Here is a 13,262-nt window from a genome sequence, read left to right as displayed (position 1 = left end):
GCATTTCACCTCTTCATTACCTAAAATTCAGTATTTTAAAGACTCAATTTTTTAAAATAAAGATTTCTTGTTTTGGACGTACTGAAAACTCACATCACAAAGGTTTTCAGAAAAATATTTGAAGAATTTAAAGGCCTACCCTATGCAAGTTTCCACTGTTTAAAATCATGTTGTATGATGTTCTAATAGAAACAAACAATTCAGGAAGTTATCTAAAAACAATTTTTACAGATAGAATTTGAACATATCAGTATCTAAATGATATCAAATGTTGTTTAAAATGAACTGATTCCAAATATGACACTCCAGAACTGCTTTAACTCCTCAGCAAAAATTAAACAGGCTGAACAAAGAGTTGGAGGGTTGAGGTTGGGGAGGGCCAGGCATCTTGCTGCCATGACCAGAGAATGCTTCTGGACGTAGAATACAGGCGGGCATACCCACTGTTTCTGGTGGTCCTATGTCTGGCCCTCTGAGGAGTATGATACCATCTCCCACTTGTCTCCTGCCTTATTATCCCAAATGCAGCCCTGCGGATCTGAAGCGCTATAGGAGAACTCAAAGGGGAAGTTATGAATCCACAGGAAGAGACTCAGAAGCCCTCCTAACTTACTCAGACAGTGATACCGGGAGAGGCATCCTGCCCCCAGGTGTGACCAGCCCTCCTTTCTACTTCCCAGCCGGAGGCAGCAGACCCAGCTATTCCTCTCCCAACCCCACATCAGCAACAGTAAACAGCATATTCAGTTCTACCACTTGTCTTTTTTTTCCACTTATTTTCAATTGAAAGTTCTTATCTTAAACACTTTACATGCAAGCCTGTTTGCGGCAACCCTGCCCAAGTAAACCACAGTGTGTATGGTCTATTCAGCTCTAAAATTCTTTAATAAGTTCAAGTTTAAGTAAATAAAAGAAGAACTGGCATGGTACTTCTAAAAAGTGGTACAGCTTGTCCTGCATGGCCCTGGACAGGGCCCAGGAGCCAGGACATGGTCACGGCTCTCCCAAAGAAGTCTAAACAGCACCAAGCCTAATCCACTATCTGGGGTAGGACATTCCAGAATCCCACTTTGGAAATCCTGCCAGGACTGACTTCCCCAGCAGCTACAGGTAAGCACAGCCAAGGCCCGCAGGCCAGCCACCCCTATGATACAGAAGACGAGTGGCATCCTCCAGGAAACCTTGTTCTGTGAAATTCTGCCTTACTGAATTTAGCTGGAATAAATCCCTGTGCCATGTATAAATGCAACGAATGACACAAACATTCATATTAGACTAAAATAAAGCTAACATAACCACGAATAGAGGTCCCTATGATACAGAAACAGGCAGCCCACAGTTATGAAGAAGTTGTCTTCCAACAATTTATTTTTAAGACTAATTGTAAAACTCATTTTTTTCCATAATAATAAACCAGCTTCCAGAGTTTATTTAACCCAAAATATACCTAAGAACATACATAAATAAGGGTGTCAAAGTATAAGAGACCAACACCAAGAATGTAAGGCTTCTAGGGAAGTATATTCAGAATCCCAAGCATGGGAACCCCCACAGTGGAGGGGACGCTGGGACTATCCTGGGTCCAAGGTGCTGTGGCTCCGTAAACAGAGGGAAGGGACTCTAACAGGCGAGGCAGGGCTGCCAAGGGGGGAATGGAGGTTCTAGGAGGGAGAGCTGGGAGAGGAAAGAGACACGGAGAGGAACCAGACCCCCGGGCACCACATTCTAAGCAATCCTTCTCAGCAGGTCACCTCTTTCATCTAAGAAAGCTGAGGATGGACCACGACGCCCTTCCTTTCCATTGTCTTGTTTCTTTCCACCTGGGTTTTTCCCTTTTCCACAGACTCTCCTCCTACCCATTTTTCTACCTCTGAAGCAATTCAGGTTTTCTCAAGTTTTTACTGCTTACAAAAATAAGGAAGGATGAAAAGCTCTGTTTTTCTCCTTTTTGTAACTTAGACCCTGTTAGGAAAGGGAAATTAGCATCTCCTCTTCAGTTACTACATGTTGCCGTGTCATTTCTGTTATTTACTATCCCACTTTCATATCTGTTATTTACTATAATACAACAACTTCACGAGGCAGCAAGCATAAATCCCATTGAAGAGACAAGGAAACAGACTCAGAAGCGTGAGATGACTTGCTTAAGGCCATATAAGTGGTAAAGGGTAGCCCCAAGATTCAATAATCCAGTTCATTCTAATCCAGACTTGTACGCTTTCACCCACATAAGGGAATGTTCTGGTGATGATGGCGGTGGTTCTCTCATATGGGAACTTAGGGTCTGAAAACTCCCCTATGTCTCAGAGGCAGACCCAGGCTCACGGCACTGGGGTGGGTTAGTGTACAGATGAGGAGAGGGACCTAGAGCAAGAATGACCCTTCCCTCCTCTCTTCCATTGTAACCCACGGCCAGACTTGCACTAAGGGAATAGGAGGAGGCAGTGGAAGGGGCTGGGAGCAAAATCTTTGTTGTCATGAAAGGGGAAGAGAAGGGTACAGGAAGACCTAACAGGGAGTATTTGGGTATTAGGAGGAATTCACGAGAGGTATATTTAAGTCAAGCAGTCACAGGTTTGCAATTGCTCAGCCTAGAAGAAGGCTATTTGATGGATTACATTTAATAAGTATTCACATTTCTGAGAATACTAGGAATAAACATTAGTCCCATGGCACTTCTCAATTTCATTCACAGTTTCTGCTTGCCAAGAAATAAAACAGCATCTGCTTACATGGGTATTCCCATTTGCCAACGGTTCAACACACTGTAAATGCATCATTAAGACGTTTCCTATCTAATGTGAAACAAATATGTTGCAGAATAATTTACCAATTTCTGTCCAGTTATCTTCCATAGCACGCCACTTCCAAGAATGACTGGGAACTATTAAATGCTGTGATTAAGAAACAATAACACAAGAACAAAATTCTGCTTCACGTGAGAAGAGACCTCCCAGAAGCTCATAGTTCATAGAAGGCCAATGTGATTAAAGTGCGTTAAAGTCACGGACAATGGAAACACAACATCTATTTTCCGCAATATGGCAGAACGATCCTTTGAATAATAACTGAAAATAGTTAACTGTGATGGGAAAATATTAACAAATCAACATAATGGCAAGAAAATAAAGTACAATCAGAGGCCAAAAATTAAGAGAAAGCAAGAACCCACAGATAAGTAGAGCACTAAAGCAGGTTTTCCCCTTGAAGACATTTGCCAAACCGTGTGAACATGAGCCTTGGTTTTTATGCTTTGCAGGGTGCTGAGGCCAGGAGACTAAAGGCCAAGAGGAGCAGATTAATAGTAAATCCCAAAAGACTATGTCTTTCGTACAAAGGTGAACCAGAAACGAGTCCAGGTCCATTTCTCTGAGGCAGGGGTCAGCAAACTTTTTTGGTAAAGGGCCAGATAATAAATGTCTCTGACTTTGTAAGACATGATTCCTGCTGCAACTACTCAGCTCTGCCACTGTAGCAGGAAGACATTCGTAGAGAACAGATAAATGAATAAGTATGGGTGGGTTCCAATAAAACTCTATTCAAAAAAACAGGTGGCAGGCCCAATTAGGTCAGTGGGATGTAATTTGCCAACACCTGTTCTAAATGACCGCAAGCATATTTTCTAACCTCAAACATGAGAACTAATTGGTAGGGGATTAAAAACAAAAATAAAAATTCTAGGAAAATCCATAACCACAAGTCAGAACTCATACTTGCAGGTAATCTAAAAAGACTTTATTCCAAGAATATAATTTAAATTGGTCCCAGGCGGCTGATGCCTAAGGCACCTGGCAGAGGCAAATATAAATCACTTTTGGAGGAATCCATTAATCTAGGCCTCAAAAATTCCCATTGATCTGAGCTAAGTAAATCAATCATTTAATCACAGAACACATAGAGAAGTCATCACGAAACAGAGCCAGCAGAGGTAACAGGCAGTAAAATCACACATGTAAAGATTTCAGACATTGGAACTATCAGACATAAAAGACCATATATGTAGATTTTAAAGATTTGAAGACACAAAAGGAGAAATTGAAAATATGAGTTAGTAGCAGGACTTTTAAAAATGACCAATTTAAAAAAGAAACTAAAACTAAAAAAATGTTTAAATGGCCAATTTGAAAAAGAAATTAAACCTCTAGAGATGAAAACTGAAACAACTAAAGTAAAAACTCAATGAAAGAGATTAACAACATATTAGACACAGCTGAAGAAAGAAGGAGTGAAGTAGAAGGATCTGGAGAAATATCCCAGAATACAGAGAGACGAAAATATGAAAGAGAGTTTGAGAGTCATGGAGGATAGAGTGAAAAGGAGTAACATGCATCTAATCAGAGTTTCACAAAGAAAGGAGAGAGAGCATGGTACAGAAGTAATATCTGAAGAACCGATGGCTGAGAAGTTTTCAGAATTGATGAAAGATACCAACCTACAGATTCAGGAATCTAATAAATCCCAATCAGAAAATTAAAATACAAAATAGATACCAAAGTAAAATTTAAGAACACAAAAGATTAAAAAAGATCTAAAAAGACTTAAATAAAATAAGCAAGTCGTGGGGATGTAATGTACAGCATGGTGACTACAGTTAATAATACTGTATTGTATATTTCAAAGTTGCTACGAGCACAAATCTTAAAAGTTCTCATCAGAAGAAAAAAAATTTAAAACTATGTGTGAAGATGGATATTAACTAGACATATTGGGGTGATCACTTGGCAATATACACATACATCAACCAAATCATTATGTTGTACACCTGAAACTAATATTTTATATGTCAATTACATATCTCCAAAAAAACCCTTATTCTCAGCACCTATACTACTGTAATTTGAAAATGATACTGTTAAAAATATAAGTTAAAATATTTTAAAATTACTTTGAAATAATTTTATTATTTCAATAATAGATACATTTATTTTTAATTTATTAAATTATTCAACGCTATTTCAAAAACTATTTCATCTAAATAAAAAGAAAACAGGTTTTCCTACCATAAGAATTATTTCTGTAATTTAAAAAATATATTGAAAATAAACAAAAAGAAAAAAGACTACACCCTCTCATCTACCCACACTGAATTATTTCTAGTTCTCCAGCCGAGCCTCAGTATCTCAGGGTCATGAGTCTTTTCTCAAAGGCCTTTCCATCCACCTGGAATGTCCACCCTGGCTGCTGTGCCCTGCAAGCTAACATCCTTTTTCAACACTCAGCAAGAGGTCTCCTTCTCTGAGCAGCTTTCCAACACCCATCTGAGCAGAAGTATCAGATCCTCCTCGGGGCCACTCCTCATCCTGTTACTGCATTTATCTCACTGAGTTTCAGTGAAGTGTGCAGACATCTGTCAGTGCTCCTGGGCTGTGAGCTCCTCTGCATTCCAGGAGTTGACTGATGGGTACAGGGTAAACCCCAAGAACTGAATAAATTTGGTTTTACCTCATCACTGGTGAGTTTCTTTGCTTTGAGTAATCTTTGAGCCTTATCTTCTTCTGATCCCTCATCGCTGTCTGACGAATAGATTCTGGCTCGCTCCTCTGAAAGCAAAGCAACAAGATTTATGAGTGAATTTGAGAGACAGTGATCTATTCATTCCTGGATTTTTCTTCTGATGAATATCTCTAGTTCTTTCTGTATATCTTTCCCAAAGGAAACAAGCAATAAAGGTTTCCTGATTTAAAGATAAACGTAAGTTTAGATATGTTGAAATGAATTATTTACTCTCTCAAAATACAGGAATGGTTCATCTGACCACTTTTAAATATTAAAAAGGTTTGTGTGCAAGGTGACTAAAGAGACAGACACCAGTACCCTTCCAAAATAAGCTATGAAAGCCAGAGTCATTCTTTCTGGGGGTAACAGTTAATTCCAAGATGAGCGTTGAAGTTAAAACCAAGAGGTGGTTTCCCAGTCCTGTAAAGACCATTTGTTGCCAGGGGGACATTTCAAGGGGAGATGTAGACAGTGACAATCTGCTCTGATGCCCCAGCCCAGGTGACCCTCAGGGTGGAATAAGAGCAGCTGACTTTAGACCCAGCCCGTCGCCTCAGAACGCAGAGCCGTCCCCTTCTCCCCACTCCCTGCCCATCAGACTGCTGGACAGAACTGAACGCTGATGAACCTGTCTGTCAGCTTTTTCATCTGTGGTGAACTGAATATATAACTCTTTCCCTAAAAGTAGCCTCAATTTTTTTTTCAGCTTTTATGTGTTTTTTCCCCACAATTCATTTTTCTGTGGGAAATTAAAGCTAACAAAAAAATAAAAGGTCTCTGTCCCAAATAAATGATAGGTAGGTAGGAAGAGTGTAACACCAGCTCACCACAACAAATGCAGTCACTGAAGGAAAGGAAGAGTGTTTCACAGGAGCGTCAGAGAAGGGGAAATGTGGGTGTTCTTCAAATTTATCACTCAACAGGGACAAAACCAGGATGCATGGTCACCTAAGGTATACCTTGCATTGTACAGCGATGCCCAAAGCTCTGTCAGAGCTCACGTGGGGAGGGTTACAGCCTCCTTTCACAGATGGGAACGTGATATTCCGAGAGGGAAGTCACGTGCCTGAGCTGGTGAGTGGTAAGAACAACAGTTTCAGGTAACATTTATTTAGTCCTTGCCATGGGCCAGCTGCTGGGTGAAGTGCTTCATTTGCATTATATCATTCGGTTCTCACAACCACCTCATCTTGTAACTAGTACTGTTTTTCTCCTGATGAGGTGACAGAGGGAGGTACTGTAACTTTCCAAATCACCCCACCAAGAAGCGGCGGAGCTGACATCACAGCGGCAGGATCAAGAGTCCAGCCCAGGTCTTCCGTCTTCAGGTTCCGTCTGCTTCTCGGCACGTCACCTTACCGCCAGCTGTGGGGAAAGCTCTGCTCGCAGTCTTGTGGCTGAGACAGACGCCTCAGAAGGCAATGACCTTGGTTCAAGAACTGTCCACCTAACAACTATGTGTCTTTGGGCAAGTTACTCAACCTCCCAAAGTCTCCATTTCCTCAATAAGAACAAGACAAAAACGGACCTTGAGGGCATTATGCCAAGTGCAATAAGTCAGACAGAGAAACACAAATACTGTGTGATCTCACTTATACACAGAATCTAAAAAAAAAAGGAAAACAACAGCAACAACAACAAAAACCAAGCTCACAGACACAGAGAACAGACTGGTGGCTGCCAGAGGCTGGGTGGTGCGGGGGATGGGTGAAGGGGGTCAAAAGGTACAAACTTCCAATTATAAATTTAAAAAGTCACGGTCATGTAATGTACACCATGGTGACTATAGTTAACAATACTCCAGTGCATACTTGAAGGTTGCTAAAAGAGTATATCTTAAAAGTTCCCATCGCAAGAAAAAAATTTTGTAACTACATCTGGTGAAAGAAGTTAACTAGACTTATTGTGGTGATCATTTTGCAATAAATACAAACAACGAATCATTATATTGTAAATCTGAAACTTACATAATGTTATATGTCAATTATACCTCAATTAAAAAAAAAAGGACTACATCGTGATCAAGTGGGTTCCATACCAGGGACGCAGGGATGGTTCAACATCTGCAAATCAATCAACGTGATACGTGATATACCACATCAACAAATTGAGGAATAAAAACCACATGATCATCTCAATAGATGCAGAGAAAGCATCTGAGAAGATCCAACAGCCATTTTAAATAAAAACTCTTAACAAAATGGGGATGGAAGGAAATGACCTCAACATAATAAAGGCCATATATGACAAACCCACAGCCAACATCATACTTAATGGGCAAAAACTGAACGCCATCCCTCTCAGAAGAGGAACAAGACAAGGATGCCGAATATCATCACTCCTTTTTTTTTTTTTTTTGAGGAAGGCTGGCCCTGAGCTAACATCCGTGCCCATCTTCCTCTACTTTATACGTGGGATGCCTACCACAGCATGGCTTGCCAAGCAGTGCCATGTCTGCACCCGGGATCGAAACCGGTGAACCCCGGGCCGCCGAAGGGGAATGTGTGCACTTAACCACTGCACCACCGGGCCGGCCCCATCACCACTCTTATTCAACATAGTACTGGAGGTTTTACCCAGAGCGATTAGGCAAGAGAAAGGAATAAAAGGAAGCCAAATAGGGAGTGAAGAAATGAAACTCTCGCTGTTTGCAGACGTCATGATCTCATAAATAGAAAAACCTCAAAAATCCATTGGCAAACTAATAGAAATAATTAACAATTACAGTAAAGTTGCAGGGTACAGAATCAACTTACAGAAATCAGTTGCTTTACTATACTCTAATAATGAACTTACAGAAAGAGAACTCAAGACGACAATTCCATTTACAATCACAAGTAAAAGAATAAAGTACCTAGGAATAAATTTAACCAAGGAGGTGAAGGATTTATACAATGAAAACTATAAGATATTACTAAGAGAAATTGATAATGACATAAAGAGATGGAAAGCGATTCTTTGCTCATGGATTGGAAGAATAAACATAGTTAAAATGTCCAAACTACCCAAAGCAATCTACAGATTCAATGCAATCCCAATCAGAATCCCAATGACATTCTTCATGGAAATAGAGCAAAGAATACTAAAATTCACACAGGGCAACCAAAGACCCCAAATTGCTAAGGCAATCCTGAGAAAAAAGAACAAAGCTGGAGGCATCACAATCCCTGACCTCAAAATATACTACAAAGCCACAGTGATCAAAATGGCATGGTACTGGTACAAAAACAGGCACACAGATTAATGGAACAGAAAGCCCAGAAATAAAATCACACATCTACAGACAGCTAATCTTCGACAAAGGTGCCAAGAACATACAACGGAGAAAAGATAGTCTCTTCAATAAATGGTGTTGGGAAAACTGGACAGCCACATGCAAAAGAATGAAGGTAGACCACTATCTCATGCCATACACAAAAATAAAGTCAAAATGGATCAAAGACTTGAAGATACGTCCTGAAACTGTAAAACTCCTGGAAGATAGTATCGGTAGTACACTCTTTGACACCAAACTAAAAAGGATCTTTTCAAATACCATGTGCTCTCAGACAAGGGAAACAAAAGAAAAAATAAACACGTAGGATTCATCAGACTGAAGAGCTTCTGCAAGGCAAAAGAAACTAGAATTAAAATAAAGAGACAACCCACCAATTTAGAGAAAATATTTGCAAATCATATATCTGACAAGGGGTTAATCTCCACAATATACAAGGAATTCAGACAACTGAACAATAAAAAAACAAACAACCCGATCAAAAAATGGGCAGAGGATATGAACAGACATTTTCCCAAAGAAGATATACAAGGGCTGGCCCGGGATTCACCAGTTTGGATCCCGGGTGTGGACATGGCACTGCTTGGCAAGCCACGCTGTGGCAGGTGTCCCACATATAAAGTAGAGGAAGATGGGCACGGATGTTAGTTCACGGCCAGTCTTCCTCAGCAAAAAGAGGAGGACTGGCAGCAGATATTAGCTCAGGGCTAATCCTCCTCAAAAAAAAAGAAGATATACAGATGGCCAATAAACACATGAAAAGATGTTCAACATCACTAATCATCAGGGAAATACAAATCGAAACTACACTAAGATATCACCTTACACCTCTTAAAATGGCTACAATCACTAAGACTAAAAATAACAAATGTTGGAGAGGGTGTGGAGAGAAGGGAACCCTCATACACTGCTGGTGGGAAAGCAAACTGGTGCAGCCACTATGGAAAACAGTATGAAGATTCCTCAAAAAACTAAAAATAGAAATACCATATGACCCAGCTTTCCCACTACCGAGTATCTACCCAAACAATTTGAAATCAACAATCCAAAGTAACATACGCACCCCTATGATCACTGCAGCACTACTCACAATAGCCAAGACGTGGAAGCAACCCAAGTGCCCATCGACTGATGATTGGATAAAGAAGATGTGGTGTATATACACACACACACACACACACACACACACACACACACACACAGACACAATGGAATACTACTCAGCCATAAAAAAGACAAAAATCATCCCATTTGCAATAACATGGAAGGACCTAGAGGGAATTATGCTAAGCAAAATAAGCCAGTCTGAGAAAGACAAACACCAGATGATTTCACTCATTTGTGGAATATAAACGAATACATGGACAAAGAACACAGTTCATTGGTTAACAGGGAAAGGCGTTGGGGGTGGGCACAGGGGGTGAAGGGGTGTACTTATGTGGTGACAGTCAAGAAATAATGTACAACTGAAATCTCACATTGATGTCAACTATTATGAACTCAATAATTAAAAAAATGTTTACTTAAAAAAAGGGAAAAGACAATAATAGTAACTGGGTCATAAGTTGTTATGAGGATCAAACAGGATGTATGTAAAGTATGTGAGCGTTTGCGGGGGATTCAGTATGTGCTAAACAAATGTTAACCAATATAAACTATGTCGCCCTCAGTATCTGCAGAGGATTGGTTCCAGAAACCCCTGCAGATACCAAAATCCACAGACACTTGAGTCCCTTATATAAAATGTCAGAGTACAGTGAATACGGCCAGCCTCCGTATCTGCAGATGTGAAAGCCACAGATACGGATGGCCGACCGTACTTGTGAAAGAACACGCATGCAAGAACTGTGAAAGGAAACACCACGTAGTCTCTGAAAAACTCAACTTCTTCATTCCCAATTAGTAATAAAAAAAGTTGAGAAAAGTTCCAAACATAATTGGCAGACTTTCAAACCAGAAAGCAGAAGCTCAAGGGACAAGTCTGAAAGTGGGAACAATAGCAGTTTCTACCCTCTCAGGCTCGCCTGGAAGAATTCTGCAATAATTAGCTCACCAGACCTTGAAAGGTATCACTCATTAACAATGATTCCTTAAATATAAAATGTCCAGCGACTGGGCACTGGGCCAGAGTAGGCAGGCTGCAGAGCTAGATTCCTGAACCCTGAAATGATGAAAGTTAATTTCTGCACAAACTCACCTCGAATGCCCCCTTTGTATCGGTTTTTAATGGCAGCCAAGCTGATGGACTCCTCGCCTTCCTCCTCCTCATCGTACCGGTCAGGTTCTAGGTAACTGGCACTCAGCCCCCGCTGGTGCTGTTTCTCTCTCATTCGGCGCTGCTGAGATTCCCTACGAATAGAAGCTCTCAAACGTTCTTCTTCTTTCTGTAAAGAAGCAGACAAACTATTTAACTTCACAAGTGAACTAGTTTAGCGCCCACGTGCACCTACTTTTCCCAGCAAGAACACGTAAACACCTGGCCCAGGACACCACCTATTTCCTGTCTTCAGAACCCACTTCTCTCCACTCCACACCTGGTACCACACGCAGTGACGGTCTTGTTTAGTTCCAAAGTGTGAAGGCAACACACGGGGGAAGCGGCAGAGGCTCCCTCCCACTCACCGCCCATCAGAACAGGCCCAGGCCCGGCCTCCGGAGCTGCGGTGAATGCCGTGCGGCCACTCAGAGCCCAGAGAGCAGCGACCAGCCTGAGGAAGGCCAACCACACCCAGCGGACGCCTGAGGGAGGCCGTTTCTGTTCTCTCCCGGGATAACACCTGACTTGCCCAGGCTCCACCAAACTTCCATGGTGCCCAGATGTTCCTGTCTGGGCCCCGCGATCCAGAGAGCACCCCATGGCTCCTGACAACAGGAGGGGGACGTGCTGGTCAGGGAGGGTCCCTGAGCCCCAAAGCAGAGCCTCATTCCCTTCCATTTGCCTGGCATTCCACACGTTGGGGTTCACAAGGCAGAGGCAGGATTTGCGAGGTCAGGGACATTCTGGCATGTCTTTGAACTCCTCCTTTAATTGCTCCGTATTACTACACACGACTCTCATTCTGCTGCTACACGTTCAGTGCAGCAAACTGTTTCATTAAGCAGTATGTGGTTGTACTGAGCATAGAGTAAACACCACTGTCAGTAGGACAGTGATTAAGAACAAACTGGCTGATAGTTGGTGCGTCTCCACAGAAGCTAGGGAAGTGGATGAGGGTTTGGGGACCTCCAAAGGTGGCCCAGAGGCTCTTCCAATAATGCTGAGACCGGAGGCTGCAGGTGCCCCCAGCTCCCCGAGCTTGAGGAGAAAAGGTGGGGCAATGGAGTAAGAAGTCAGAGTCCGAAGCCAAAGTCCCTCCACAGCCTGGGTTAGGCATGGCACCGAATGTGGATTAGTGAACCTGCCTCCGTGAACAACACATAAGCAGGAGGAAAAGCAGGGGCCCAGGCCAAACCCTCAGCAGAGCCAGCACTGGGAGCAGCAAGAAAGGGCCTGAAGCAAGCAGAGTGTCTTGTCTCCCTGTGCCCGGACGCACTAAGGAAGGAAAACACGCAAAGCAGACAGAGAAGTGCCAAGATCTAGCAGGGATCAGAGAGGACGGAGAGGAGAGGGAAGGAGACAATACCACTGCATTGAGCTTCTCCCAGCAAGTGCGGCACAAAAGGCCAATGGTGTCGATACAAGCACACACTCCATCATTTAGGGACAATGCCCCAGAATTGAATTTGTGCCTGACAGTGGTGTCAAATTTGAAAACCTACCAGGCAGAACGTGAGAAAACTGACCTTAAAAGACCACAAGCTACTCTGCCCAATTCTCATTTACGCAGTCTCCCATCAAACTCCTGATCTATTTTCACGTTATTTCAGACTAAATCTCTAGCATTTCCACTGATTTTCGACATGGATTCTAAGCCAGACACAGGTGATTTAATCATCTTTGGGATTATCTGTGAAAGCTCAGATTCTTTCAGTCACCAGTTTGTCGGTGAACTTTCAGGACCTGGTGGGAGAGAACCTGAGCCTTTGTGTCTGCCTTAAGACAATCGTAGTATCACATTGTTTTGCAAAAGATTAGGAAAGCAATGCAGCTTCATTCTCTTTATGCCAGCTGGAAGGAGAAAAGGTGGGTCATTAAGAGATGACGAATAAACCTTTTGGGAAACACTCTTCTTAATATACCAAAAATTGCAGGATAAAGCTTTGCCAACATACCTTAATCATTTCTGTGCGCTGGCATTCAGGATCACGACCGGCCATTGGTAAGATTCTAATCTTCTGTGTCTTTGAACATCTATCTGCAAGTGACAGGGTCATCTTTCTATGCGTGGCACTGTCTGTAGAGTGAGGTCTGCCGGAAATGAACAAAAATGTCTCACTGTTTATCAGACACATCTGTGAGCCAGTCATATCAACATCACAAAAACAAGAGGCCAGTGATCATTTCCTATTCTCTAGAAAAAATAGGCAGGGACACTACACTGAATTTACTAGG

The 13,262-nt window shown here is 42.0% G+C and overlaps 1 protein-coding gene across 1 annotated transcript in view; it reads right to left on the bottom strand.

Annotated features, from left to right (window-relative positions):
• The window catches only part of LEO1 (LEO1 homolog, Paf1/RNA polymerase II complex component), a 33,989-nt gene that overhangs the window by 699 nt on the left and 20,028 nt on the right, over window positions 1-13,262 (bottom strand). Inside the window, exons 9-11 of the mRNA XM_001501499.6 lie at window positions 12,983-13,118; window positions 10,968-11,154; window positions 5,443-5,540 (exon numbers count right to left, since the gene is read on the bottom strand). Of these exons, the coding sequence (XP_001501549.1) occupies window positions 5,443-5,540; window positions 10,968-11,154; window positions 12,983-13,118 (421 nt within the window). The remainder of the gene's footprint in view (window positions 1-5,442; window positions 5,541-10,967; window positions 11,155-12,982; window positions 13,119-13,262) is intronic.

The sequence above is a fragment of the Equus caballus genome, chromosome 1 (genome assembly GCF_041296265.1).
Source record: "Equus caballus isolate H_3958 breed thoroughbred chromosome 1, TB-T2T, whole genome shotgun sequence".
Classification (NCBI taxonomy): Eukaryota; Metazoa; Chordata; class Mammalia; order Perissodactyla; family Equidae; genus Equus; species Equus caballus.
Note: the sequence above shows the minus strand (reverse complement) of the source record. Positions and strands in the feature narration are given on the sequence as shown.